This window comes from Sturnira hondurensis, unplaced genomic scaffold, assembly GCF_014824575.4.
Source record: "Sturnira hondurensis isolate 20B ecotype Veracruz unplaced genomic scaffold, ASM1482457v3 Scaffold0010428, whole genome shotgun sequence".
NCBI classification, from domain to species: Eukaryota; Metazoa; Chordata; class Mammalia; order Chiroptera; family Phyllostomidae; genus Sturnira; species Sturnira hondurensis.
The window spans coordinates 3,066,503-3,092,902 of record NW_028083059.1 but is presented as its reverse complement, the minus strand read 5'-3'; the positions used below and the strand labels follow the sequence as shown (position 1 = coordinate 3,092,902).

General features: G+C 39.1%; 1 protein-coding gene across 1 annotated transcript; it reads right to left on the bottom strand.

Annotated features, from left to right (window-relative positions):
- Positions 1–8,347: 8,347 nt before the first annotated feature.
- On the bottom strand, positions 8,348–25,832 carry POMP (proteasome maturation protein). The gene is made up of 6 exons (XM_037058898.1): positions 25,729–25,832; positions 23,170–23,267; positions 21,372–21,432; positions 17,896–17,997; positions 14,015–14,108; positions 8,348–9,132 (listed from the first exon to the last, which is right to left on the bottom strand). Exons 1-6 carry the CDS (start codon positions 25,786–25,788, stop codon positions 9,065–9,067), a joined length of 483 nt encoding a protein of 160 aa, XP_036914793.1. The 5' UTR covers positions 25,789–25,832; the 3' UTR covers positions 8,348–9,064.
- Positions 25,833–26,400: the final 568 nt, after the last annotated feature.

The window sequence follows — 26,400 nt, the reverse complement described above, 5'->3', positions numbered from 1 at the left end:
TAAACAGTAGCACTGCACAGGGGGGGACCTGGCCCTGCTGAGGGTTTTCATAGCGAGGCAGACACCTGACAGGTTATAAATCAAACATCAAGGATTGTGTCAGGCAGAGTATGAGGTGCTCCCCTAAGAAAACCCCACCAGCATGATCTGTACCCAATGAAACTGCCTACAATATTGCCCTTTTGAGGTTAGGCAAGATGGTCTGCAATGAACTCCCTTCCACCTCAGCCTTGCGTGATTTTGCACATTTCTGAACTGAAGAGAGCACAGCCAATACTGTGAATACATTGAAGGATTGACAGATGACTCTCAGGTGAAGGACAACTATCTGAGATGTAAAAGAGTTTATCAGGGGACTGGACTTAGGTGGCCCCAGGGTAGAACTAGAGCCTGTGTGAGCTTACCCATCTTCAAAGAGGCTGAGGCTATCCAGAGAGATGATTAGTCAAGGTGGTACTGAAGAGACCAGAAAAATACACCAGTTGATGGGGGTATACAGTCAAGACAGAATGGGAATGGGGGGTGTTATCACCTAATCTATAATTTAATGTGTTTATGTGATTATCAGAAGAAAGAATATTAATGGAATGACTTGTTCTTAAGTCCATAAAAAGGTAAACAAAAAGGAAAAACATGTTTCTTTTTATGCAACATTGTACATGGAGGGTTAGATATAGCATATCTAATAGAAATTAATCTTGTCACTGCTAGAGAGGATATATTTGTATACAGCTCCCACTATTCAAAGGATCACTAGAACCTGCATTGCACTGCCTCAAGAAATCCCTTTTCTCATCTGTTATACTCACTAAATAATCATCTGGTTACTCAATCCATATCCAAAACTCTTGCTAATAAGAATAGGGTGCTCTAGGCTCAGTCCTCTTTAAAAATGCCTGCATACCAGAACCACCTGAGGAACTTAAAAAAGTCCCTAGAGGTTCTAATTCAGTCAGTCTGGAGTGAGGTCTTGGAAGATAGTTTAAAAACCTCCCCAGATGACAAATACATATCCAGATATGAAAACTATTGCCCTAGATGAGTGCTTGTCAGCCCTAAGTGCACACAAGAATAATTGCAGTGGGGTGGAAAGTAAAACAAACAAACAAAGCCACTGGTCTTCAGCCTTGGCTGCTAAGGTCCCAGTCTAGGCCAGCTGGGTAAGAATTTCTGGGAGGGGGATGCAGACATTTTTTTCCCACATGTTCTCCAGGTGATTCCAGAAGGTGGCCGGGGTTGAGACTCAGTACTTAAATGAGGGGCCAGAGAGTAACTATTTCAGGCTTTGTGAGTCAGGTTGCACAGTCTGGCACAACTACTTAACAGCCATCATAGCACAAAGCAACCACAGACCAAGGGGAAAAGCCCACATGATTATATCAGCAAGTGAAAAATATATATCTAACAAAATTCACCATTAACTCATGATAAAAATTATCCAGAAAGTAGGATCAACTTGATAAAAGGCATCTATAAAAACATGAAAACAACAACAACAAAAAACCCATACAGCTAACTTCATGGTAAAAACACTAGATATTTTTTCTCTAAAACTGAAAATATGGCAGGATATCAACTGATTATATGTAAATTATACCTAAATAGCCTTAAATTTAAGACTATACTGATGCTTTGAAGCCAGCACTAATCCATGTTTAAGACCCTTAATAAAGGTATAGTTATCGAGCTTGTCTTGGGAAAGACATAGGTGGTCAGTTAATAGGAATTTACAAAGGCAAAGCTTCCCATCCAAAACTCCTGTGTTTGAAGGTACTTTGTTTCCTCTGTTTACACCAGCGGTTCTGCGTGTGACCCCTGGATTAGCAGAATCACCATCAGTGAGGACTTGTTAGCAATGCAGATTTTCAGGTTTGACTCTAACCTCCTGCATCACTAATGCTGGGGATGGGGCCTGCAATCTGTCTTTTAAATCCCTCCCGTGATTCTGATTCACAAGAAAGTCTGAGAACCACTGCTTTATACTGTACTAAAGACTTGTGGCATCTTGACTTCACTTACTGTAGGCCTTTTTTGAATCCACTTTTGCAAACTATTAAAGCCACATTCAGCTTCTTGAGTTCAATGAATCTAGAATTAGCTTGTGTAAGGGCATCATATTAATATCCTAAAAGAGCACTCAAAATCTGTTCCTTTACATGTTCCAGAAGTTCTTGGAGATAGAAATTGGCAAAGTCCCCAAATTCTTTCTACATGTTAGGTTTCTTTGGGTTTGGTCTTCAAGGAAGGAATGCTGGGCTCTTCACACTAGTTAGGTTTGGAAATAAAGAGAGCATTGGCCAGAGGGGAACTGGCTTTCTCTGGTAAACTTGACCGCCTCTGGTGAAAAAGTCTTTAGGAAAAACAGCCTCCTCTGAGTGAAGAAATTGCATCCTTTTGCAATCATATTCCCACTTAACTCAATTCTCAGGGTCCTAATAAGCATTCCAATTTTCTTTTTCTTTTTTTAAACAATAGAGCCGGTGTCTAACATTTTTAATTTTTTAAGGATTTTACTTATTTTTTGTGAGAGAGGGGAAGAGAATGAAAGAGGGAGAGAAACATTGATGTGTGTGAAATACATCAATTAGCCGCCTCTCGTACACCCCCAACTGGGGACCTGACCTGCAACCAAGGCATGTGCTCCGACTGAGAATGGAACTGGCAACCTTTTGGTGCACAGGCCGGCACTCAGCCCACTGAGCCACACCAGCCAGGGCCCAATTTTCACACATTGGATCTGGTAGGGCAGGGACTTCAACAGCAGCACTAGTTCTGGAGACTCAGATTCGTTTTTACAGAGTACTATTATTTGTAAGAAATGACATTCTTTAGGCTTCTGTTGGCAAGTTTGAGGATTTGAACTTGTTATTTACTTGCCTTAAGGCAGAAGCAGCCACCCCACCACTCCAACTCCTTCGTATTCTGGTTGCTCAGATCTTTGCTATGAATCGGGCATGTGACTTCACATGACCAGGTGGGTGAGCCGTTGTAGGGCTGCCTCCAAACACAACCAGCTTTCCCTCCTGGTTTCACTGCCTAGTCTGCCTCAGTCAGATCTCACTGACCTTGGATTCCCCCAATTCTCCGGGTACATGGTGCCTATAACACCAATTGTCCACGCCAACCACTGTTATCATTGAGAGATCCTGACTGCAAGCATTGATTCAAACAAAAAAGCTGAAAAACATGACACTTATTGGACCATCAGAAATCTGAATACTGACTGGACATTTAATTATGAGGAATTATTAAGATAGTTATGATAATATTACTGTGGTTATGTTAGATTTGTACACTGAAATATTTACACATAGAAATAATGTCTGGAATTCCTTTCAAAATAATATTGAAGAGAAAATGGGTAAAAAGTGTAGATGAAATAAGATTGGCCATGAGTAAATTCTGGGAGCTAGATGGTGGGAACATGAGATTATACTGATTTTCTCTACTTTTAGATGTTTGAGATTTTCCATAGTTAAAAGTTTAAACACAACAATGTGCCACTTCTTCTTTGTTTGTGCCAGTTCTTCTTCTTCTTCTTCTTCTTCTTCTTCTTCTTCTTCTTTGTGCCAGTTCCCTTTGTTTTCTGTTGAATTTTCATGATAGAGTGCCTGCTTATTGCCCACGTGGAGAAATGGAGCAAGGCTATGGCTGCCCTTGCCCTTCCTTGTCCTGATCTCTAACTTTCTCTCACCATTGGGCAAAACATGGGTAGTATTAGGCCAGTGCTGCTTCCCCTACAGCTAACCTAGGATTGCTTTGATGATAACATCTCTGGTAACTATGACTATGGTATCTGTGATAACTAAAGTGTCATAAGTATATTCAATATTCTGTGAAATAGCATTAATTTTTATTATTAATACCATTAGTGCCAAAAGTTAAATTCAGCACTTTAACTCCAATGTAATTTTGTCTTTTTATGAAATATATTATTTATTTATTTTTAGAGAGAGGGGAAGGAAGAAAAAGAGGGAAACATCAATGTGTGGTTGCCTCTTGCATGCCCCCTACTGGTGACCTGGCCTGCAACCTCAGCATGTGCCCTGACTGGGAATTGAACCTGCAACCCTTTGGTTTACAGGCCAGCACTCAGTCCACTGAGCCACACCATCTAGGGCATAATTTTATTTCCAAATTGAAGGTCTATGTATTTATTCAAACAACTAGGTTTAGGGTATCAAAAAGAGCAATGGCAGAAATGCATTATAAAACATTAAGAATTTATGAATCCATAGGATACCTTAAAAAAAGAAATGGGGGGAAACCTAGCTTTATAAAAACTCATCAGCCAATAAATGTAGAAGAAATAATAAAATATCACATTTTTTCAGCCCTCTCCTGCTCCCAAAGACCATGTTATAAATGATTAAGGTGACAATTTTTTTACGGATGTGAAAACCTCTGGGTGAAAGGTTTTGGGGGAATAGGACGTACACAAGGTCTCAAGTTACTTCAGATCACATACTAATCACAAGAGGGAAATTGTACTTGACAATGGAGAGCTCCTGCATCCACCACCCATTAACCAAGTGACCACACTCAGCAACACCAAATGGGACGCACCTGTGGCTCCTGCTGTGCTGCAGTAAGAAGTTCATGGCAGCGCCTCTGTAGACTTCTCGCAAAAAAATATGAATCTGAATCAACTCAGGAGGAAATTAGACAAGGTGTTGGTAATTGGTGAGCCTACATGAAGGTTATTTTGGGTGTTCTTTGTATTGTTCTTTCAGGTTTTGAAATTTTTCAAAATAAAAGTTGGTGAAAACATAGTCTAGTTTATGTTTTATGAGATTTCTACATAATACAAAAACCAAAAAGGGTGGGTGAAGTCTTCAGTGAAAATCAATCTATCTGTCCAAAAGGAAGCCTAGCTGAAGATAAAGCAGAATTTCACCTAGTCCTTCAATGACCCGAAGCCATACATACCCTCTGCGTGACCTCTGTGTCCTCACGGAGATGAAAAACATAGCTTTTCCTGCCTCCACGAGGTCAGGACACTAAACACAGTACAACTGAAAAGACACATCTACTCACTCCAGACATGAATGCAAGATCTGGAAGCAACTTCTAAATTTTCAAAACTTTATTTTTTATCTTCAAAAGAAAAAAACATTTTTAAAGACCTTTCTATTTTTTTCAACTGGAAAAAAAAAACCCTGCTGAAATTTTAATAGGAAAAAAAGTTAACAGCATGTTGTCATTCTTTTCTAAAAAATATTTTATTTTTAGAGAAAAGGAAGGGATAAAGAGAGTAAGAGAAACATTCATCGGTTGCCTCTCACATGTGCCCCAAATGGGGATCAAACTTGAAACCCAGGCACGTGCGTTGACTGGGAATTGAACCAGCAACCTTTCAGTTTGGGGGCAAAACCCCAACAACAGGGCCACACTGGTCAGGGCTATTCTCACTCTTTAATATGATTTAAGGATCTGTAGGACAAATTAAAAGTACAGATTCTTAATTAAGAGTTTGTTGTATGAGAAGGAACCTGAATTTCAACTTTGAAATCATAAACTAAATACATGCAAGGAAGGGTCATGACATTTTGCTTTAATGAAAGAGCAAGTGAAAATTTATACTTAATTTCACGTTTGAAAAAACTTTAATCAATTGTAGATTTCAGTGTAAGATTATACACTACAAGGTCTTTCCACTTTTCAAAGTAATCTACTTGTTCAGATCACCTTTCACATTCCCGGATGTCTGCAAAGGAGTAACAAATGCAGGAACACTGCATCATACCTAGGTGCACTCCTGAAAGAGGACAGCACCTACTGCAAAGGGCAAAACTAATGAAAAATGATAAGCCTACATTTTGCATAGAGGGCACGCGTAATATATTTAGTGGAAGAGCCACATGGTATGCCAAATTTTGCCACACCCCAAACATCTCCAGACAATAAACCCCACAAGTTTTTATTCTCATATACATTAAAAGGCTTAACTAATATAGAATTAGGTTGCGCCCTCATTAGTTATATTACTTTTGTTGTAAATTTTATCATCTCAGCCACCCACATAGTTCCTCTTGAATCTAACGATTAGTATTTTACAAGCAAAACAGAGACAAGGAAAATACTAAACCAATTCTTCAATAAAAGCACTGAATCCAAAGGGGAAATATGCCTAACTGAAGATCTGGCGCCCAGGCAAGTAACTGCGAGTCTTGTACCTGACTCTTTCAAAGGAGACTGAATAATTCCCCAACTCCTGTAGATTTAAAAATTTTCAAAATAAAAAGTAGATGAAAATATGGTTTATATTTTGCAAGATTTCTATGTAATACAAAAAAAGTTAAAAGGGTAATTAAGTCTTGATTTAAAATCAATCATCTCTCCAAAAGTAAGCTTTGCCAAAGTCAAAGCAGAAATTCACCTGGTTCCCAATAACCCAAAACAAACGCTGTAGACTGCCAACATTAAGAACCATCAGTAACTTTTCGGTACTAGGGTAAACCAGAAGAATTAACTGATGCTAAAGAATGACACTAAAATAAAGGTGAAAAGAAAGCAAGTGTATAAAAATCAAAGGTTCTCAACCCTGGAGAGCTTTTCAAAAGTACACTTCCTGGGACCTACATAAGAGTGGTCCTGTTGGAATTTTTTAATTGTTTCAATTTTTTTTTTCAGATTTTATTTCTCTATCTTTAGAGGGGAAGGGAAGACAGGGAGAGAAAGATCAATGTATGGTTGCCTCTTGTGCATTCCCTGCTGGGAACTGGCCCACAACCCAGGCATGTGCCCTGACTGGGAATTGAACCATGATCCTTTGATTCACAGGCTCGTGCTCAATCCACTGAGCTACACCAGTCAGGGCTCAAATTTTTTTACTTTATTTTTTTCCATTACCATTTATCCTCTTGGGCCATGACACCAAAATTTCTTCACAAGACTCCCAGGTGCTTTATGTGCTTCCAGAATGAGGATCACTGGTTAAGAGTAGGAAGGTGAAAAGGTAGAGTGACAGGAAGCAAAAAGACCTTCAGCAAGTAAAAGCTAATCATGGTTACTAATTTATTTAAAAGTACCAGCTTTCCCATTTAAACTGTCATTAATTTCATAGCACTCTCTACTGGTCAGGAAGGGTATCTACTATTCCTAGAACTAAGGGACATTTCCAACGTTAAAAGCAAGTGTCTAGAAACAATCAGTACCTTCATCACTCCAATATTTTCTCATAATTTAAGTGTAAAATGGGTTAACAAATATTGTGTTGGCAAATGTGGTTTTAAACTTGATCTCAACAGTCATGAACAGTTCAAATGTGTCAGCGGTTTATCTCAACCTTGACACTACTGACTTTTGAACCAAATGATTCTTGGGTGCAAGACATAGAAACACTTTTTAAGGCATTTTTTAAGACATAGAAAGCTACTGTTTCAATATCAATTTGGAACATCTTACATCATCTTCCTTTAGTACTTCCAATTCTTCACAATCAGGGGTGTCTGACTTGCAGCCTGCAGGCCACACGCAGCTCAGGATGGCGGTGAATGCAGCCCAACACGAAACTGTAAATTTACTTAAAACATGAGATTTTTTCCTGTGATTATGTCACAATGTATTTAAAATGTGGCCCAAGACAACTCTTCTTCCAGAGTGGCCCAGAGTCGCCAAAGGATTGAACACTCCTGCTTGACCTATACGCTCCCACCTACCATACATGCCAGTTGCAGTCTTCCCTCCCCACAGCAACAACCAAAAATATCTTCAAAACATTGTCAAATGTCCCCCATCCCTAGAGGGGAGGGGCAGTACTGTCTCAGTTGCAAAATCAATGACTTATTCGATGAAGATGTTTCTGGGGACATAAGAATGCACAAGAATCTGAGGTAGGCAATACCTCACTGTGGTTTTGATTTACATTTCCCTAATAACTAGTGATGTTGAACATCGTTTCATGTGCCTACTGGCCATTTGTATGTCTTCTGTGGAGAAATGGCTATTCAGATCCTCTGCCCATTTTTCAATTGGGTCATTTGTTTTTGTGTTGGGTTGTACTAGTTATTTATATACTTTGGATATTAACACTTATCAAAAATATATTAAAAATTAATAATTAAATTCAAAAAATGTTTAATGTTTTACTGATATTTTTTAGACAGAGGAAGGAGGCAGGGAGTGAGAGAAAGAGAAAGATCAACTGGTTCCCTCACATATGTGCCCCAACTGGGAATGGACTCCATCACCTTTTGGGATAAGAATGACACTCCAACCAAGCCACACTGGTCAGAGCCAGAATGTTTTTGGATTAATGAAAGATAACTCATTCACAAATTAAATCTAAAAATCTTTAATTTTTGCACACACACCTTATAAGAAAGAACCATAGTGGAGATTTTCGAGGAAATTACAATGTAATCTTTTCATGGAAACAATGTGTGTGTGTGTACATAAGTGTTCTACTTTTAATTTACGCATTTGTGATATATAAATCTATGCAGTATAATACTTTAATTGATATCTGTTGATTGCTTAATTTTTTACTGGAAAGACTAAAATCAAAACCACTGAATTTATACTCTGCAACCTGAAAGAATCAAAAATAGCTATAATTCTAAAGTAGCCTCAATAAAGCAAATGTTATTCTTATGAGTACTAAGGGACTATATTGAAACAAGGTAAAATATAAATATATGATTTTGTACTTAATTTGAAGTGTTACCCCTGAAATCAATTACAGATATTTACTCTGAAAGAGGCCACTGTGAAGACTGCAGACTCAAATACTAATAATGGTTATTTAAAATTCAACTCACGGAGTACCTAGAATATAGGTTGAACTGGAACTTGTTGTCAGTATAATATTCATTGGCAACAATTTTTTAAAGACTCAGAATGCTATTGTTTTAATATAAATCAGGAGTTTTAAAATCATCTCTAGTGCTTTCAACTGTCACATGGCCATGAACCAATGACCCAAATAATTTCAAATGATCAGACACATTTTAGGCAACAATTCTCATGCATCAGCACTTTTAATATTGTACACATACAACTGTAGTAAAAAGACGATATAAACACGATGTAGCCCCTCCATTTCCATGATCAGCACACTGCATTACAGCAAACCAAGTTTATATTCCACCATCAAGTGTGGTTCTCCCATTAGTTCACTTTGTGATGGGTCTGAAAACAAACAGAGAAACACATTAAAGATTCTCAAAAACAAAAAGATGAAATCAATGATTCCACTCACAAGAAAATCTCAAATAAGCAAAACTAATCTCAAGTGACAGAAAACAGACCAGTGGTTGCCAGGGCCAAGGGTGGGGGGACTGACTGCAAAGTGGCCAAAAATCTTTCTGGCTCCTCATATGACTCTAGGAACAAGCTCTAATTAAGAGATGAGGCGCTATCTTAATCTAAACAACAAAAACGTTTCATCTCTCTTGTTTTGTGTTCTGTTGAATACACAAACATACACACAGGCTTAAATTAGAATTCTAGAACAAGAAAACCTTAACTGTTGCAGACCACTCTGCCTGGTTTTAGGAATTGTATCTGTACCCTTTGTGGCTAAGGGCAAGCGACAACCTCTGGAATGCCAGGCGCAGGAGACAAAGCTTGTCTCTGGCAGCAAATGCTGCCTCAGTTTCCTCTCCCTGCCCCTAAAGCTTGGTAGGAAGTCAATGACGGTAAGACCCCTCACAGCGGGGGGCAACCTAAGCCAGACTCAATCACTTGGGAGGCCACCATGGAAGGACTCAGGGGGCTACAACAAAGAGCAATGAACTCTCGCCCCCTGGCTTTGACATAGCCCGAGTCCCCATGTTCTCTGGGAGAAGCACGTCCTGGCTCTAATCCCCTTAAACCTGAATACCTGATAGGGAGGGGTGCAGCTCTTTGCCTTGCTAGAGCGTGTCCTGGGGAAAAATCTGGCATCACAAAGACTTCCTGATAAACCTGTGAAATCTGCTCTGCTAAGAGTGCTTTCATTCATATGTTAAGGGTTCAAGAAAGAAACCCTAAAACTCTGTTACTGACAGACTCTGAAGCCCTCAGATTTCTTTGAAATGTTATCTACTGTTTAATCCTTGCCGCCCTGTATTCCTATGTATTAGAACCCAATAAAAGGCTATGGAGCAGGGGGCTCAGGGCCTTTTTCTTCTCAGAGAAACTGGCTGCTGCTGGCCCTTGTCTTCCCTGAGAAACTGGCCACACCTCACTTCTCTTCCCCAAGCAGTTCACATCATGTCTCGGCCACATTCACTTTCAGCTGTGGCACCCAGCCAGGGGGACTGGCAAGAGAAGTTGCCCCCGCACTTAACAATCTTCACTCTCTTGTTTTTATCGATGAATCAGACAAAAACTTTAACTGTGATAACATACCTAAAAGAGCTTTTAAAATTAATACCAAGGGTGAGCTTCCTAGAAACAAATAAAGCGTATTTTCTTTTCTTTTGCCTCCTACAGAACATAGGAATAGAAACAGAATAAAAAAATAAAACAAGAACTAAGCTGTGAAATCAGTTTGTAAAAATATACATCTATTCACATTAAAATAACAATTACCAAGAGTAACTGATCAATTTGGATGTTCCTCACTGAGTCTCCTAAGAGACTGGAGGCTACTGTATCAGTTCAGCAGTCTGGACTCTGCCCACTTCCACACAGTAAAGTAGTCTCAGCAACAACCCACACTGCCAGTTACTAATAAACTGCTATGTATATAACAGACATTCAAAATCTACACTGAAACGTCTACACACGAGTAGTCAGAACAGGCAAAGATGTTTGCCACAGCCCTGTTTTGTGCTAATAAGTAAGAAAAATGCAAGCATCTATCAATAAATATACTGATATATCATGCACACTGTTAAGATACACAGTATGATACCAATGTGTTAAAGAAATAAACGCTAAACAATGACATTTTCTGACTGTACACGTTTGTAGGAAGGCACACAGGAGAACACACAGTAACGGCAGCAGGTAATGAGGGAAAAAATGGGACTGGGGGTAATCATGGAGGACCTGAGTTTGGGCTGTCTTTTAAATTTTTAAACAAAGAGTATATTCATTCAGATAACAATTTCTTTCAAACTCTGTTTTAAGCTTTGGACTTTAATAAACTATGTACTTGCTAAATAAATCACTTGCCCCAGAAAACAGCAAACCATGTAAGCAAGGCACTGGCCCAAGGTTCCAGCACCTGCTCTGTCAAGAAGCCACTGTGAGACTCCGGGGAAGTCCTGAGCCTCTGGCTCAGTCTCAGGTACTCTTCTTAAAGTGAGGGACTGCACTGAATAGAAGGCCCCTTTCAGCAATGAGAGTTTATTTTTTATTTTACTAGTGCCCTCCTCACACACCCTTCCCTTCCTTGTAAAATGTTCAGACTGTTCTTGCCCAAGCACTTTACAGACAAGTGAGCAGAACCCCCCATCCCCTCCAACACATTAAAAACATAAACTGGAGAAATATACAGGTTTCCATCACAGTTTAAAAGTCTTCAGAGTTCAGATGCACAAACAACTCGTTCATTACAGACTTAAAAATTCCTCATTGGTCAAAGATGATGAGAGAGAATGCGAGAGCTTTCGACACTTACTAGAGATGGAAGGCACTACACGAGGCAACAGGGACACAAGAGCTGAGAAGACAAAGTCTCAAGATCTCATAATGTTTGCATTTAAGTTGAAACAAGAAATAAGAAAGAACAAAAGTACCAGATAATCATTATGCAAAGAATTAAAGTGAGCTGACAAAGTAAATGAGGACTACTATAGACTGGGGAGTAAAGGAAGGCCTCTCCCAAACAGTGCCATTTAAACTGGGATCTGAAAACGAGGGGGGAATATTCTGAGCAGGGTGAACAGCAAAGGCAAGGCCCTTGGGTGAAGGCACGAACTGCCAATATGTTATGCAGTCACAGTTCCCACAAAGGGGAGATAACCCCAAGTGCCACACAGTGGTCCGTCCTGACAAAAATCAGCTACGTAAATCAGTGGATCTTTCCAGCTCATATCTACCTTACAGTAATGCAAGGAATGAATAGAAAAAGATGTCCACAAGATAGTGAACTTTTCAAAAGTGAAATTATATTACATCACTAAAATTGTTCAATGGCTTTCCATTGCATTCTGAATAAACTTCTACAAAGCTGTACAAAGCTTCTACAGAGGAATGAATAGAAAAAGATGTCCACAAGATAGTAAACTTTTCAAAAGTGAAATTATATTACATCGCTAAAACCGATCAATGACTTTCCATTGCATTCTGAATAAACTTCTACAAAGCCCTGGCTCCTCCTCACTTTCCAACCTCACCTTAGTCCACTCTCCACTTTTCTCAAAACACTCCAGCCACATGGACCTTCTTAACACATTCCTGTGTTGGGAGACAATTCTCTATGGGTCTCTCACAATTCGTAAGTCCTGAACACAACTGCACTAACTGCCTTTGTTCTAGACTCTTTTTCAAGGCCAGCATCAGAAGACAAAGCTTGTGTCTCCCCTACAGCACAGACCAGGCAGGCTGATTGCCTATTATAGAGATTCAGGTTCCTTGACCAGGGATGGGGTTCTTCCTGTAACAAAATACGGGATATATGCAGGCATCAACTGACCCTCTTCTTGCTGCCTGTGGGACCTGGGGCTCTGGAAACCAACAGAAAAGCTGAGAAACTGGCTACTGCTATTGCTGTAATAAACTGTCCTTCATCTCTAGGAGTCTTGTCTTTTGTCAGTATGCACGAAACCATGACAGGCTAACTCATTAGCTTGTAAGTAGGATAAGCATCTGAAACCCTTCAGAGTACTTCCGCTGTTCTCAGGTAGGTGACCCTGAATACACAGGTTCTTCTGCCTGACAGATTCTTCTCTCTACCTTAGGTCAACTAACTCAAGTATCTTTTAAGAATCAACTTATGTGTCAAAGTCCCAGAGGTCCTGCCTCTTCTACCCAGCAACAAACTCTATCGCTAACCTTTTTTATTCCTAGAAGGTAATCTAGGAATAGAAGATAAAATTTTCGTATTTTATCTAATGTTTATCAACACCATCAGAAAGCAGATGCTTATTTTCTCACCACTGTGTATTCAGAGCTAGCCAAGAGCCTGACACACAGTATCTGACTGAATAAATGCTAAGTTCCACTCCCTTTTTTTACACAAAACCACAGCTGACTTTTAAATGAATGCATTTTTAAAACTAATTAAAAGATAAGAATACATAGGCTGGCACTACCACCTTACTAATTTTAATTGAGTAAGTTCAATGTCAAAGTTCAATGTCAAAGCTAAGGAATTCCAGGTTTTCCTGCATTCAAAAGCTCCCCCAGGAAGATTCTCAAAGAGGAGGCTCACTAGACTTCTGTTGTGGCCACAGCATTTCCTTACCGGACATCAGCAGCCAAGCAAGACTAATATAATTTAGTCCTGTTGGGTTCTGTGTTTCTCCTGAATTGCTGAGGCATAATGGGCAGAGGCAATAGTGAACAAAATTATATTTGTTTATCTTCCTCAGGACCATAAAAAATAGAGGATGCTATTACTATTAATAGAGGATGCATGTATTGTTCTTACTTAAAAGTCATGTTATCTTGTACGTAATACAATTATTCAGGGAATATTGTTAAGAATGACAGGCTCTTCCTACTCACCATCTATAGAAGCATGAAAATTATTTGGGGGGGGCAGATATTTTTTAAAGAAAACTTTTATCTTATTTTTTTAGTTGTTTTAAAAACTAGTCATATCCCACAAATGTTGTGAACACTGAAACAACAATCATTGTTTAAATTACCGTAAGTATACTGTATTAGACTCACATATCAGACTTTATCCTCAGGACATGAAATGAATGATATGACTACAACCTCAGAACATCACAAAAAAATTTTAAACTTTAAAAACCAGTTAAAAACAGTTATTACCATTAAATTTTATCTTACAACAAGTGAGACCGATCAGCAATCAGCCTCATGAGGATGAGGATGCTGCCGGTTTTGTTTGCTGCTGTTGCCTGTTACGCTACTGGGGTTCCAGAGAAGGGGGCTGAATGATACTCACCATTAAGAATATCTTCAAACCCAATAGTTTCATCATTACCCCTCAAAATATCCAGTGAAAGGTTTGAGCTTGGAAGAAATGGAAGACGCTGAACCTTTGGAAAAAGTATGAAAGGGCAAGATTAGGGGGAAAAAAAGGGAAAAAGATGTACAATCTAGTAGCGTATTCTTCATTCTTTATTTGTAAAATTCACAAAACTAAGTGTCAATTTAACCAGTGGGGAGAAAAAAGACCTTTATATTTTAGACCCAAACCAAGTTTGTAAAAATTCCTCAAAACTTTACTTAAAATATGTAAAGACACTGAAATTGTGCTTTTATTAACACTTAATAATCCTATTGGGTATATACATTTTGGGGGGCTTTGCTTCCCCACCCAGAAAAACCAAGCATATGCCATCTGATAAAACGCAAAATCCCAGACACTATGTCTAATTTCTAATAAATGTGAGACGATCAAATCCCTGAAGAAATTCCAACTCAGTGAGACCATTATTCTACTTAGTAAACTGAATACTTCATTTTGTATGTTGTTTTATACTGCTCATAGTACCAAGGTAAGTTACGACATTTTCAAACAGTAGTGATAACTAGAAATAAAGATCAAACTCATCTGCAGGGTCTTTAAAAAACATAATACCATTTTGCACAAGTGTTACCTACTTTTTTTCAAGTATTAAGTAAGCATACCACAGACTGGTAGCTACATATAGTGGAGAAAGCACAGGATGGGGTCAGAGAGACCTGAACTCCAGTTTTGATTCTACTACTCAACAATCCTAGGGCTTTGCATTAAGTTACCTCATCTGTCTGACCCTCAGTTTCCTCAGCTGGGAAACAGGATTACACAACCTCCCTCTCAACCTTGTAGTATAGTGTGGTATAAAGTACGTATACAGTATAGTTACTGGCACATGCTTGGTTCTCAACAAACGTTAATGTAATTTTTCTGTCCTTGGTTATTTGTATGGCAGTTATAATATGAATCAATGCAGACGATTTCGGATATTGCCAAAAACTACCAAGAGTAATAGGTGGTCAGTGAGTAAATGATCCTAGTATTTTAAAGTTATCATAACTTTAGAATCTAAGGAAGCAGTTAAGACCACCACCCCCAACAAGGAAATGTATGTAGACTAAAAGTATTTTTAATTACTAATGGCCTACAGAGTTACTTAAATCTTTGTAGCATGAAAAAAATTTCTCTAGGTTATCAAAACCAGAAAAACAAAAGTGGGCCAGGGTGGGGGCTGGTATACAGAAACAGAAAGGAGCCTGAAAATTAAACTAGATAGTAAGGGGTATGGCAGATACAGTTTTACCAGAGATACAGCCCCGAGAAAACCTCAAAAGCAGGGATGAGCAGGCAGTGGTTACACATCCTGATGAGCAAGAACTACAATAATACAGAAATCAGGAAAAAAGGGCCAGAATTCTACACGAAGATTTTTGAACTACATGGGATTAAAAGCTTAGGTCCAAAACATAAACAATGTGTAACTGGAATCTGAGTAACAGGAGCATAAAAAGGGAAGCTAACAATTTTGTACAAAAGTATGTATTTCATTTAACTACAGAATAATCCTAATAGCCCCACACCATTCTGCTACCTCCACTGCACATTAAAATCAAACACTCTACAGCTCAGAAAGATCTCTAACATATTTAAATTAAGACCAGTAGTGAGGCGGAGATTCACATTCAGGTCATTCTGACATAAAGCCACGCATGCCCTTTTTGGGCTTTATCCTTGGAAAGAAGTTCTAAAACAGCTTCCAGAATGACCGAGTGATGGCATTAATAGAATTTATTTAAAAAGACTCAATTTTAGCCAGGTGAGAGAAAGAATTCACGGCAGTGGGAAGAACACGTGCCAAAGTCAAAAGGAGTGAGAAGAAAATTAGGACACGACAAGTGGCTGAGGAAGCAGTGGAGCACGGTGAAGATCAAGAGGGCAATTCATGACCAGGGCCCTGTTAAGGACGTGGGATTTACTTTGGGGGCAAAGTGAGGGGAATGACATGATCCAATCTGCTTTACAAAGATTACTCTGGCTAGAGTGTGTACTGTGGAGTGGCGGGCAGCAGGGGTGGGTGCTGCAGTACTGCGGATGATGCAGAGTTGGGGTCAGAACCCAAGTAGTCACAACGGTAAAAAGAGGTTACTGACTGGATGCTGGAGGGTGTGGGTGGGGGTGAGCTGCTAGATGAGATACCAAAGCTAACGTTCCAATTTCTGTCTTAGGAAAAACTCTGTTCATACATGACTGGAGTATGTGTGAGACAATGAGTTACTCTGTACTTGGGTGAAACATGAAGTGCCTGCAGGACTCCACACTGGAGAAGCCTATGGGTTTATAGGTCAATGATAACTAAAGTCATAGAAATAGAAAGAGGATGGAGATCAGAAATGGGTATTTACTATCAAAACTGGTATCTGATATTTCAGAGAACCAAAACAAAAAAGAAAAAAGAAGAAAGGAAAGAAACCTACACAGCTGAGAATGAGGCTTCAGACAGGAGAGGACCATCAGAAAGTGCAGTGCCCTAAAGCCAAGGGAAGAAAGCAGGCATCCTGAGTGTTACGTACCACAGGGAAATGAGCAAAATGAGGGCACTATGATGTCCACTGCTCAGGAGCAGTTTTGGTGGCATGACAGTAGCCAGAAAACCATGGGTTGAATGAATAGGAGGTAAAGAAGCATATGTAGCAAATGACGGCGACTTTTTCCAGTTGAGACATGTAAAAGCACACTTAGTGAGAAAGAAGTTGCTATAAAGGGATTTGAGGTTAAGTTAATTTTTGCTTTGCAGAGGTTCCAATATAAACAAGTGCTGCTGAGTCTCAGTGAGTAGGGAGAGAGGGGGAAAGACACCGGCTACAGAAAGCATCCATAAAAAGGGGTCTCTGAAGTATTGCAATGTGCCAAATCCAATACAGGGGTGGGGGACAGTTCTTCCATTCTTGGAAGGACATCTCTGAAGATCTTATTCCCAAGCAGTATCTACAAACTGCCTACCTCACAGTTACACTTGGACAGACCCACAAGCATCTGAAATTCAATGAAATCCTCCAAAAGAAGAAACATAAAAGTGGATATTGGTAAGTTTTCAGACACCGAGCCCATAACTTGAAGAAATATTCCATTCAATGGCTTCTTTTTTCCCTTTATAATGAGTTGGCCAAAAAGTTTGGTTTTTTCTACACTATGGCTGTAGTAGTGCTTAGTCATCTTTAACTTCATCTGAAATAATTTTGTTAGATTGTATTGTGACAGTCATGTAAGCATGCATTTGAAAAAATTATAAAAATTCACGATTTTTTGTGCAGCTATTTAATATTGAAGATGGAAGAAAATACAAAACATTTTTTGCATATTATGCTTTATTACTTCAAGAAAGATAAAAGTACAACTGAAATGCACAAAAAAAAAAGATTTGTGCAGTATGTGGAGAAGGCTCTGTGACTGACTGAATGTGTCACAAGTGGTTAAACAAAGTTTCTTGGTATCACCGACAGTTTGGGCAAATAATTCTTCGCTCTGGGAATGTCTTATACATTGGGAGATGTTTAGCAGCACCCCCGGCCTCAACGCATTAGAAGTCAATAGTGGGAGACAGTCAACACACTCAAAATGTCCTAATCAATAAAGTTATTGGCAAAATTGAAAAAAAATGTGTCTTTTATTTTACAGAAAAAACTAAACAGACTTTTTGGCCAACCCAGTAAAATAGGAATCGAGGTCATATCCTAAAAAGGGGGAAGTAAAATAGGTTGTAGGGGAGAAGGTCAGGTTTGCACAGCTATTATTAAATAGAACAATCATTCCAATTGGTAGCAACACACATGTGGGATGCACATATGACTGCCTACCACACTCACCTGTTGCACTGCCTTGAATTCCATCTGCAATTTTAGTGGAGCACACAATCCCTGGATGTTTCTCAGTGTGGAAAAATTCATTTTATCTTGGTTGAGCCGGAACTACAAGACAATAATGTAATTTTAAGTGCTTTACTCAACATTCTGTATTCAAAACAGTTAGCACTGATGCACGTTACATAATACTTAGATGAAGAATTTTAACATCCATAACTGAAATAAAAACAAAGTACTTGAACAAATTTCTTCAACAAATTTTTGGATGTGTATATGTATATTTTATCCAGCGTGTAGATACACTTCACCAGTGTAAAATCATCACCTAAAGTTTGGATTTATGGAACTAATAAATTAGGGGACATTTCCACATTGCAAATGTACATTCACAAAGCACAGTCACATTTCAGCACTTCCGATTATAATCATAGCAAAACTGGTAGAGCAAAGAAAAGGGACAAATGAGATCCCAAAACAGTTACATACAGCAATAAAAACAGTGAATTTTCTAAGTACAACAGTGTGTATCTCAAGATTTCAGAAATAATCAGATGCATTTTACCTCCTTCTTAATTAAACTACAATGTTTAAGCCCCGAAACTCTGAACAAGCTGTATTTTTTCTGAAATCATATTTTTACTACTTTTCTAAAAAACCTTTATCACAATGTAATATATTTCAGGCAAAATGAATCAACTTGACTCATGGATTCTAAAACATACAGTTTCCCAAAGTGGCTCCTAAGAATAGTGTAGCAAACAGACTGCTACATATTATCTATCTGAGCTCATGAGGTAAAGTGACTTCTGTGATTTTTTATTATACTACACTCTCCGTAAGTTTTTTTAAGTCATCAATAACAAAGGGTAACTGATCAAAAATCTACTGAGAGATTAGTACCCACTTGGGGCATGATCTGGGGGCCATACATACATAAGAAGCATGAAAGTAAGATATCTAGCAATATGGTTTCTAATTACTTTAGCTTAACAGCAAAATTCTGACAAATGGTCCAAATTTGGTGCAAAATATTGCAGAGAAAATCTGCAATATTTTATCATGAGTAAATGACCTGAAGTTCTAATTGAAGGGTTTCCTTTAATATTGAGTTATCCTCATGATAACTAAAGAGAATTTCATGTAGATTTCAATTTATAGACTTTGATAAATACACCCACCTTGTAATGTGATATCAAACTGCAATTACCAATCAACATATGCCTAATTATTAGCAACATATGCAAAATTAGAATTTTGTTGCCTGTGGCAACAAAACAGAAGAGTCTATCCTGGAGACAGACTGTATATACGTTATATATGTAGTTGGGAAGACATCACACACAGGTCAGGGCTTCTCAACCCTTGACACTATTGGCATCTTGGTCCAGATAATTCTTCATTGCAGTGGGTGTAAAATGTCCTGTGCATTGCAAGACGTTTAGCAGCGTGCTGGGCCTCTACCAAACAGATGCCAGTACCAAAGAACCTTCCCTTCCCCCAGAAACCACTTCTGACAACCAGACATTACCAAATGTCCCCAGGGGTAAGGAGGGGAATCATCTACAATTTGAGAACCACTGGAATAAATGACAGTCATCTTCTTCACTATCGTCACTGCAGTTCCAATCCTGGAAAGCTACTGTAAGCCTGCATGTGCTGAGGGACAAGCTATTTCTAACTCCGCTTTACTGATGAGGAAACCAAGGTTTATAGAGAGATTAAGCCACTTGCCCAAGTTTCCTTATCTATTAAGTAGATAGCCCTAAGAATTTAAACCTCCAAATACTGTAGCTTAATTACACAGCCGATGCTAAAGGACTTATAATAGATAACGAGTACCACAGAATTGCAGGGGAGAGACTACCATGAGCTGGGTAAGTGATTAAGACAACACAGAGGCAGTAGATGTAAGCTGAGTGTCAAAAGATCTACGAAATTTTTAGACTCTTCACCATTTTGGCCAGTCTTACTCAGATTTGTCACATTTTCTCTTAACATGTATCGCTCAGAACTAAACCAAAATTCCACATCAAATGACTAAATTAATACTTAGGAAGATCAAGAGTATAATCATCCTTGATGTGAACACCACCTTATTGTTAACAAGGTCCAAGATTCACATTTTCCTGTTTTGTTTTGTTTTTTTAATTTCTGGCCTAATCCTTTGATCTATTTTATCATTTGTGATGCAGTTCACTTATTCATTAAAATGAGCTATCCTTATCAGTTTTATCTTCCATAAACCTAATGTACATGCCTTCTATGGTTAACCTTATATTTGAAAAATATTTAACCTCCCTAAGTCAACTTCTGAGCATGAAACCAGAATGCACTCAAATAACTAGGAGCCCTTATATTTTCTTATTTCATCTGAACTTTAATTTCACCATCCCATTATTTGTTCTATTTTTTCTTATACAAAGATCTTTCCCCTTGCTAAAGAAGGAAGAAAAAAAAATGGAATAGGTTAAATCTCTGGGTAACAGTACCTCATCTTCCCCAAGTAATAAATCTTTCTTCTAGCTCTGAGAAGTGTATTTAAAAATCTATATTGTCTAAAGAATATATGCACAGGCTATACACTATTTGGTAATGACCTTTCCCCATCTACTTATCTGGAGAACATTGGTCTAAAACTATTCAAATGCCCCTCCTCTATAAAGCTTTCTGTAGTCCTGAAGCACAGGTAGTTGGTCCATCTTCGGCCCTCTAAGCATATTATGAAGCCCCTATCCACTGCTTGTCCTCTCATGAAATTTTCAGCCCCTTAAGGTTGGGGATTATGTCCTATTCATTTGTGTACCCACTGTGCCTAGAAGTGTGCCCCTCTGTAACTTGGAGAAGCAAGGCTTGAGAAGGAGGCCAAAGCTAGAAATAGGGATTAAAAGAATTCAACAAAAAAATGGCAGGAGAAAAATATAAAAGAAAAAGGGATCATAAAATGAAAAAATATTATGAGAGGAATGGAGAGGTGGACTGACCTTTAGAAATATCCCTTAAAAAGACAAGGAGAATGTGTAGAGAGGGAACTTTAGTGAAGCAATATAATTCAAAGCCTACTCTACAAGGATATTGAAAATAAAACCTTATATTCTTTATGGTTAAATATTCTACACCAAAAATATCTTTTTTGTTACTTTTTAAAGATTATTTATTTATTGTTTAGAGAGAGGGGAAGGGAAGGAGAAGGAGAGGGAGAGAAACATCCATGCATAAAAGGAACATCGATCAGCTGCCTCTCACACCCCCTCCCCCACCCTAGCTGAGGACCTGGCCTACAACCCTGGCACACGCCCCCATGAGGAATCGAATCAGTGACCCTTTGGTCCTTTGGTGTGCAGAATAACACTGGACCCACTGAGTCACACGAGTCAGGGCCAGAATTATCTTAATAAATGAAACCACAAATGTCTTATCAATAGTATTTTTCTACTAAAGGACAAAAATATACTGTTAAGATACAATGTTAAGACACTTACATTTTTTTCTGATAATTCAAGAGGATGACTGGGCAAAAGTTCATTTTTCACACAAGTAAAACTGAAAATAAACATTTAAAACAGAGATTACATATCACAATACTTAAAGCTCAAAATTACATCTATCAAAAGTATAACTATAATGGAATAGCACGAGGGAGTTTTTTGGGGATGATGAAACTTCTATATCCTGATGGGAAATGATACATGTACTAAAATTCATGTAACTACCCACCAAAAGGAAAAAGAAGCCACATTTTAAAAAGATAAATTTACTATATGCTGTTTTAAAATTCATCTATTACAGATACTGGTGGTCAAGACTTCAATTCACTAGAGAGATCTCTAAAAAATGGTGTTAAGTAATGCCTGATATCTAGAAGAAATTTAATAAAATATGTTTATTACTATTATTCTGGTGACACGCTTTTGTATTATATAAAATATCTAAGCCTCTTCTGCTCAGGTCTAATGTGTATTCAATAGTTAATGCATCTCTAATAGACAAATGTTGAACAATGTTTGACATTCACTGAACACAAGTACTACATACAAAGTGCTATGTCAGGTGACACACAACTAGAACCAGGCCACTCACCTTTATTACACTAGATTTATAAAGATGAGTATCTTATTGTCCAAAACAGGATTTGAGAGCTGACAGAAACCTTAGAAATCACACAATAATAATTTACTGAGTAATTTCTTTGTATAAAACATTACCCTAAAAATGGGACTTTAAAATGGTCCTGTTCATGGCAATCTTAAACTAACCAGCGAGAAGGGTACATTTCATGAGAAAATAAATAAATAACAAATCATTAGGACTTGGTGACTGGCTATCTTATGAATTCAATTATACAATAGATCAAATTGTATCTCCAATTCCAAAGCTATATGTGTGCATCTTTAAATGGAAAGACAATAATGAGGCATTATGTCTGTAATAGAATGCCATTCTATTATAGTACAACCTGAATACCTTAAAATTAGATATAAAATTCAAAATACAGAATTCAGAACATGGTGGGGGCGGCATTATTCTTATTTGATTAAGCAGAAAAGCAACCTGCCAAGAAAAAGAACTAGCACCAGAAATTGAAACCGAAACACACAGAAACATGCAGGATATTGAGGGAAGGACTGTAACTGTGTGCTAAAGCTAGAAAAGAAAGATAATAGCAGCTAGGATACTATTATGCGAGTGCTTGCTTACTAATGTCAGGTACTGTTCTAAGTATTTCTCATGTATTACTCATTTATTTCTCAAAATAACACACACACACACACACACAATTAATAGCCTTCTTTTACAAATGAGGATAATAAAAAAGTAGAGCAATTCAGTAACTTGCCCAAAGGCATCTATCTAGCAAACAGCACAGTCAGGGTCAAAATCCAGGCAGCATGAGTCCAGAGTCCATGCTCTTAGTTGCTATGTTCCGGCATCTCCTCCCACAAAGTGAATCAGTCCAGTTGTTACTGAGTTAATAAAATGGCTCTCCAAGTTAACAATAGCAAAGTGAAGAATCCAGCCAAATCATGGTACTGTGTAACATCTCCTAGGAAGATGCTCTATCATGGGAACCTCCTACTCTGATAAAGCACTGTCTGGGCTATAGAAAACATCTAAGCCTCTGCTCATCTCCTCTCCCAAGCCAAGGTATATCACTTGCTAACTCCCAAATTAAATACATATATATTTAGGACCCAGCAAAATATTTAAAGAATGTTGTGAAAAACAATTCCCAGAAACAGTTTATTATAACAACGTCAAAGTCACAACTCCCCCATATACCCTTTTCGAAGAAGATCATGACTTTCAAAAGGTCCGCTTGCTGAAAGTTCTGTAACTGGAATACTGTCCTTTAGCTGAGATCCAAGTCCTCTGGTATTCTACAACACAAATAAAGAACACTATTAAATACAAAAAAATTTTTTAAGCAACCATGTTAAACATCTATGTAGAAATCATGGTTTAATCGCAAGAGAAGAAAATTTAACATCTCTGCTCTCAAAGAGCCCAGTCTAGAACATCACAGTAAGCCTTACTTAGCATTATGCTAGAGGGACACAAATGGTACAGTTAATAACATCAAATTTGAGGTAGGAAGGATTTCTGAGTCATTTCTGAATATTGTTAGATTAAAAGGCATTCCAGGAAAAAAACGTAACAGAAGTAACGGTATAAAAATATAAATGATCAACCGAGTAAGGCATGATCAAGCTAAGTAAAGGCTAGCAAAATGAAAAGGCTTAAACATGCAAAGAAACTCACTTTTATTCTGAAATTGACAAAGAACCTCTAAAGGACTATTGTATGTTCAGATTTACTTTCATTGGAAAGATCCCTCCCATAGGTTGGAACAATTAGCACCGAATGAAAAAAAACTAAGAGAAGAATCTTGGAGAATATCATTCCTTCAGGACAATGCTGAGGCACAAGGAAATGGGATTAAGAGTTGACAGAATAGCTAGAAGAGAGTGGTCATAAAAGCTGAAAAAAGGGAGGGAGAACAGAATTTCATAAAGTGGTTTTTGTAAGAGGGTACTACTTATAAAAAATAATTGTGTCTAATCAGGATAGTGTCAAACAAAATCAAACAGTGCATTTGGTACGAGTATATTGTCACCCCATGCATTACACAGTAAAACATTTAACCATCGAATATTTATTACTCATCTACTATGTGGCAGATACTCTGGTAGATGCAAAAGATACTTGTCTACCTTCCAGAGCTTAGTCTGATGAAGGTACAGTAGACAAGCAAATAAAATGTAATAAATGTTACAACAGATAAAAGACAAGATGCTTACTTGAAATCACTAGCTGCTCAAGTTCAATATCCCTGCAATTCTGCAGAAAGATGTAAAACAGTACAGGTAGTTTGGTATGTTTTACTGTTCTAGGAGAAACTAGTCTGAGAAACCAGCCTTTTTACTGATTTCTAAAATCATTTGGGTATTTTATTCCATCAGGTACTTTATCTTGTCCAGGATTTCTTCAACCTACCACCCTAGTCCAGCCTCACCCACCTGGATAATTTCCACAGTACTCTACTGGGTCCTACTGCCTATACACCCTTCCATTTTCCAATTCTGCATATCCAAGTTTTCCTAAAAATATACAATCTCCCCAACAAACACTTAAATATCCACCACAAAAAACCTTTCACTGATTCATCAGTGCTTTGGCTATAGAATGAAGTCCAAGGTCTTTGGCCTGGAACTCAAGAACCTTCGCAACAGGTTTCAACCTCCCCCTCACCCCCGCACACAAATCATGTCCAATCAGGAAAAGGAATCCAGTGTGGACCGTCACTAACCCACTATGTGGCTGTAATCAATATATACAGCCTCTCTGGCTCTGTTTACTCCTCTTCCAGGTATCTTCCCTGTTACTTTTCTGCGTTAACCTCCTCCTCCTAGATTGCTTCATTGTAAAGTACAGAAGGAAAGTCTCTTCTATGCACAAAGGAACAGGGAATTCTGATATGTTTTACTGTAATCACGTTCCCAATTACCTTCTGTAAAATACCAGGATTCGTACTTGATATTTCTAATAAAGTACCAAAGGTAAACAAATCTATTAAAATTATGACGAGTTACACTTGAGAGTGTAACACCCTCTTCATACACCCTCTTTACAATGACCGAAATGAACTTCCAAACGGCCTAGCAGCAGTACTGGCATCAGAGGCTAGTGATTTAGGAGTCTTTCCCAAAAGTCACAACTTTTAAGTTAAAAAGATATAACGAGAGAGGGGGGAAGGGCGAAGATGATGCACTAACGACGCCGACAAACGGGAAGAAGCAGAAGTCTGGTGTTTTCCCCTCCAACACCTGGCATAACACAAGCTTCTAGAAACGTTCGTAGAGTAAAACTAAATTATAACTATGAGACCTGTGGAGGGTTTGTTATGAAGTGAGTTTCGAGGGTCAGGGGTGGGCGAATTGGGGGACCGGCTCCCAAACGTTCTCCCTTCAGGGGAAGGACAATCAACAACGCCTCACCACAGAAGGCCGCACTTTCGCTACGTCCTTCCCAGTTCCGCGCCAACTATAAGGGAGAGGTCGGGGTCTGTTGTGGGGACTGGAGGGCACAAACCGAAATAACAGAACTACATGGAAAAGGAGGAATCCCAAGCGCTGCCTTCGGGACCTGCACCACAGCCCCGCCCGGGAGACAGCGGCGAGCTCCCAACCTCATGACTCGACACATCCTGGCGCCTGAGGCCGGCTTCATCCTCCCGCTATCGCCGCCGCCACCGGAGACCGGCTGGGAGGTGGCGGCCCAGTCCCGCCCGGCCACGGTCCCCAGCACGCTGAGAACTCGGGTCGCCAAGGGATCACTCACCATTTTCAGCTTGCTCTGTAAACTGCCTCTTAGCACCCTCACGGTCAGCCCGCCACTCATTTCCGTTTCCGAGGTCCCCCCCCCACATCCGCCGGAAGTGCGTCCGTCCGGCGAGGAAGGAAAGAGGGCGCGGGGCCTCGGTAGGGAGCGGCGCGGGGCAGGAGCTCCCACGCCTGTAGTCCTGGGGGGGCGGGGTGGGGGGGTGGCAAGGGCGCCGCAAGGATGTGGGGCTGGGAGGAGGGTGAGTCGGAACGACCTGTGTCCCGGAGAGGGAAGACGCGGACCTCGGCTCTGGTAGTAAATGCATGAAGATGTGCGATATGCTCCGCTGAATGCATCGCCTTTGTTTAATGCAAGAGCTCTTTTGGGTAGTTAGTATATATTTTATGAAGGTAAACGAGGCCCAGATGGGGTGCGTGATTGGCCTGCAATTGTTCACCCAATGAGGCAAAATTAGAACACAAGGCTTTTTAAGTGGTTTATTTTTTCAAAATCATACATTGAATGCGTGCTATGTTTCACCCAGTGCTGAGGCTAAGGAAACAAACGAACCAGGCTGATAATGGTTCCTGGGCTAGAGAAGCAGAGGTCTGTTGGGGGTGGGAAAGGTGATATTAAGTATAATAATTGGCACACACATTGGACTCCCACTGTAACACAGTAGTAAGTGCT

Excerpts from the sequence above, each read along its gene's own strand:
- POMP (XM_037058898.1), bottom strand. The coding sequence starts at position 25,788 with ATGAGTGGCGGGCTGACCGTGAGGGTGCTAAGAGGCAGTTTACAGAGC. Across the intron at positions 21,433-23,169 it reads CATGATCTTCTTCGAAAAGG|TTTTACTTGTGTGAAAAATG; the intron begins GTATATGGGGGA and ends GTTTATTTTCAG. Across the intron at positions 14,109-17,895 it reads AATTCAAGGCAGTGCAACAG|GTTCAGCGTCTTCCATTTCT; the intron begins GTGAGTGTGGTA and ends CTTTTTCCAAAG.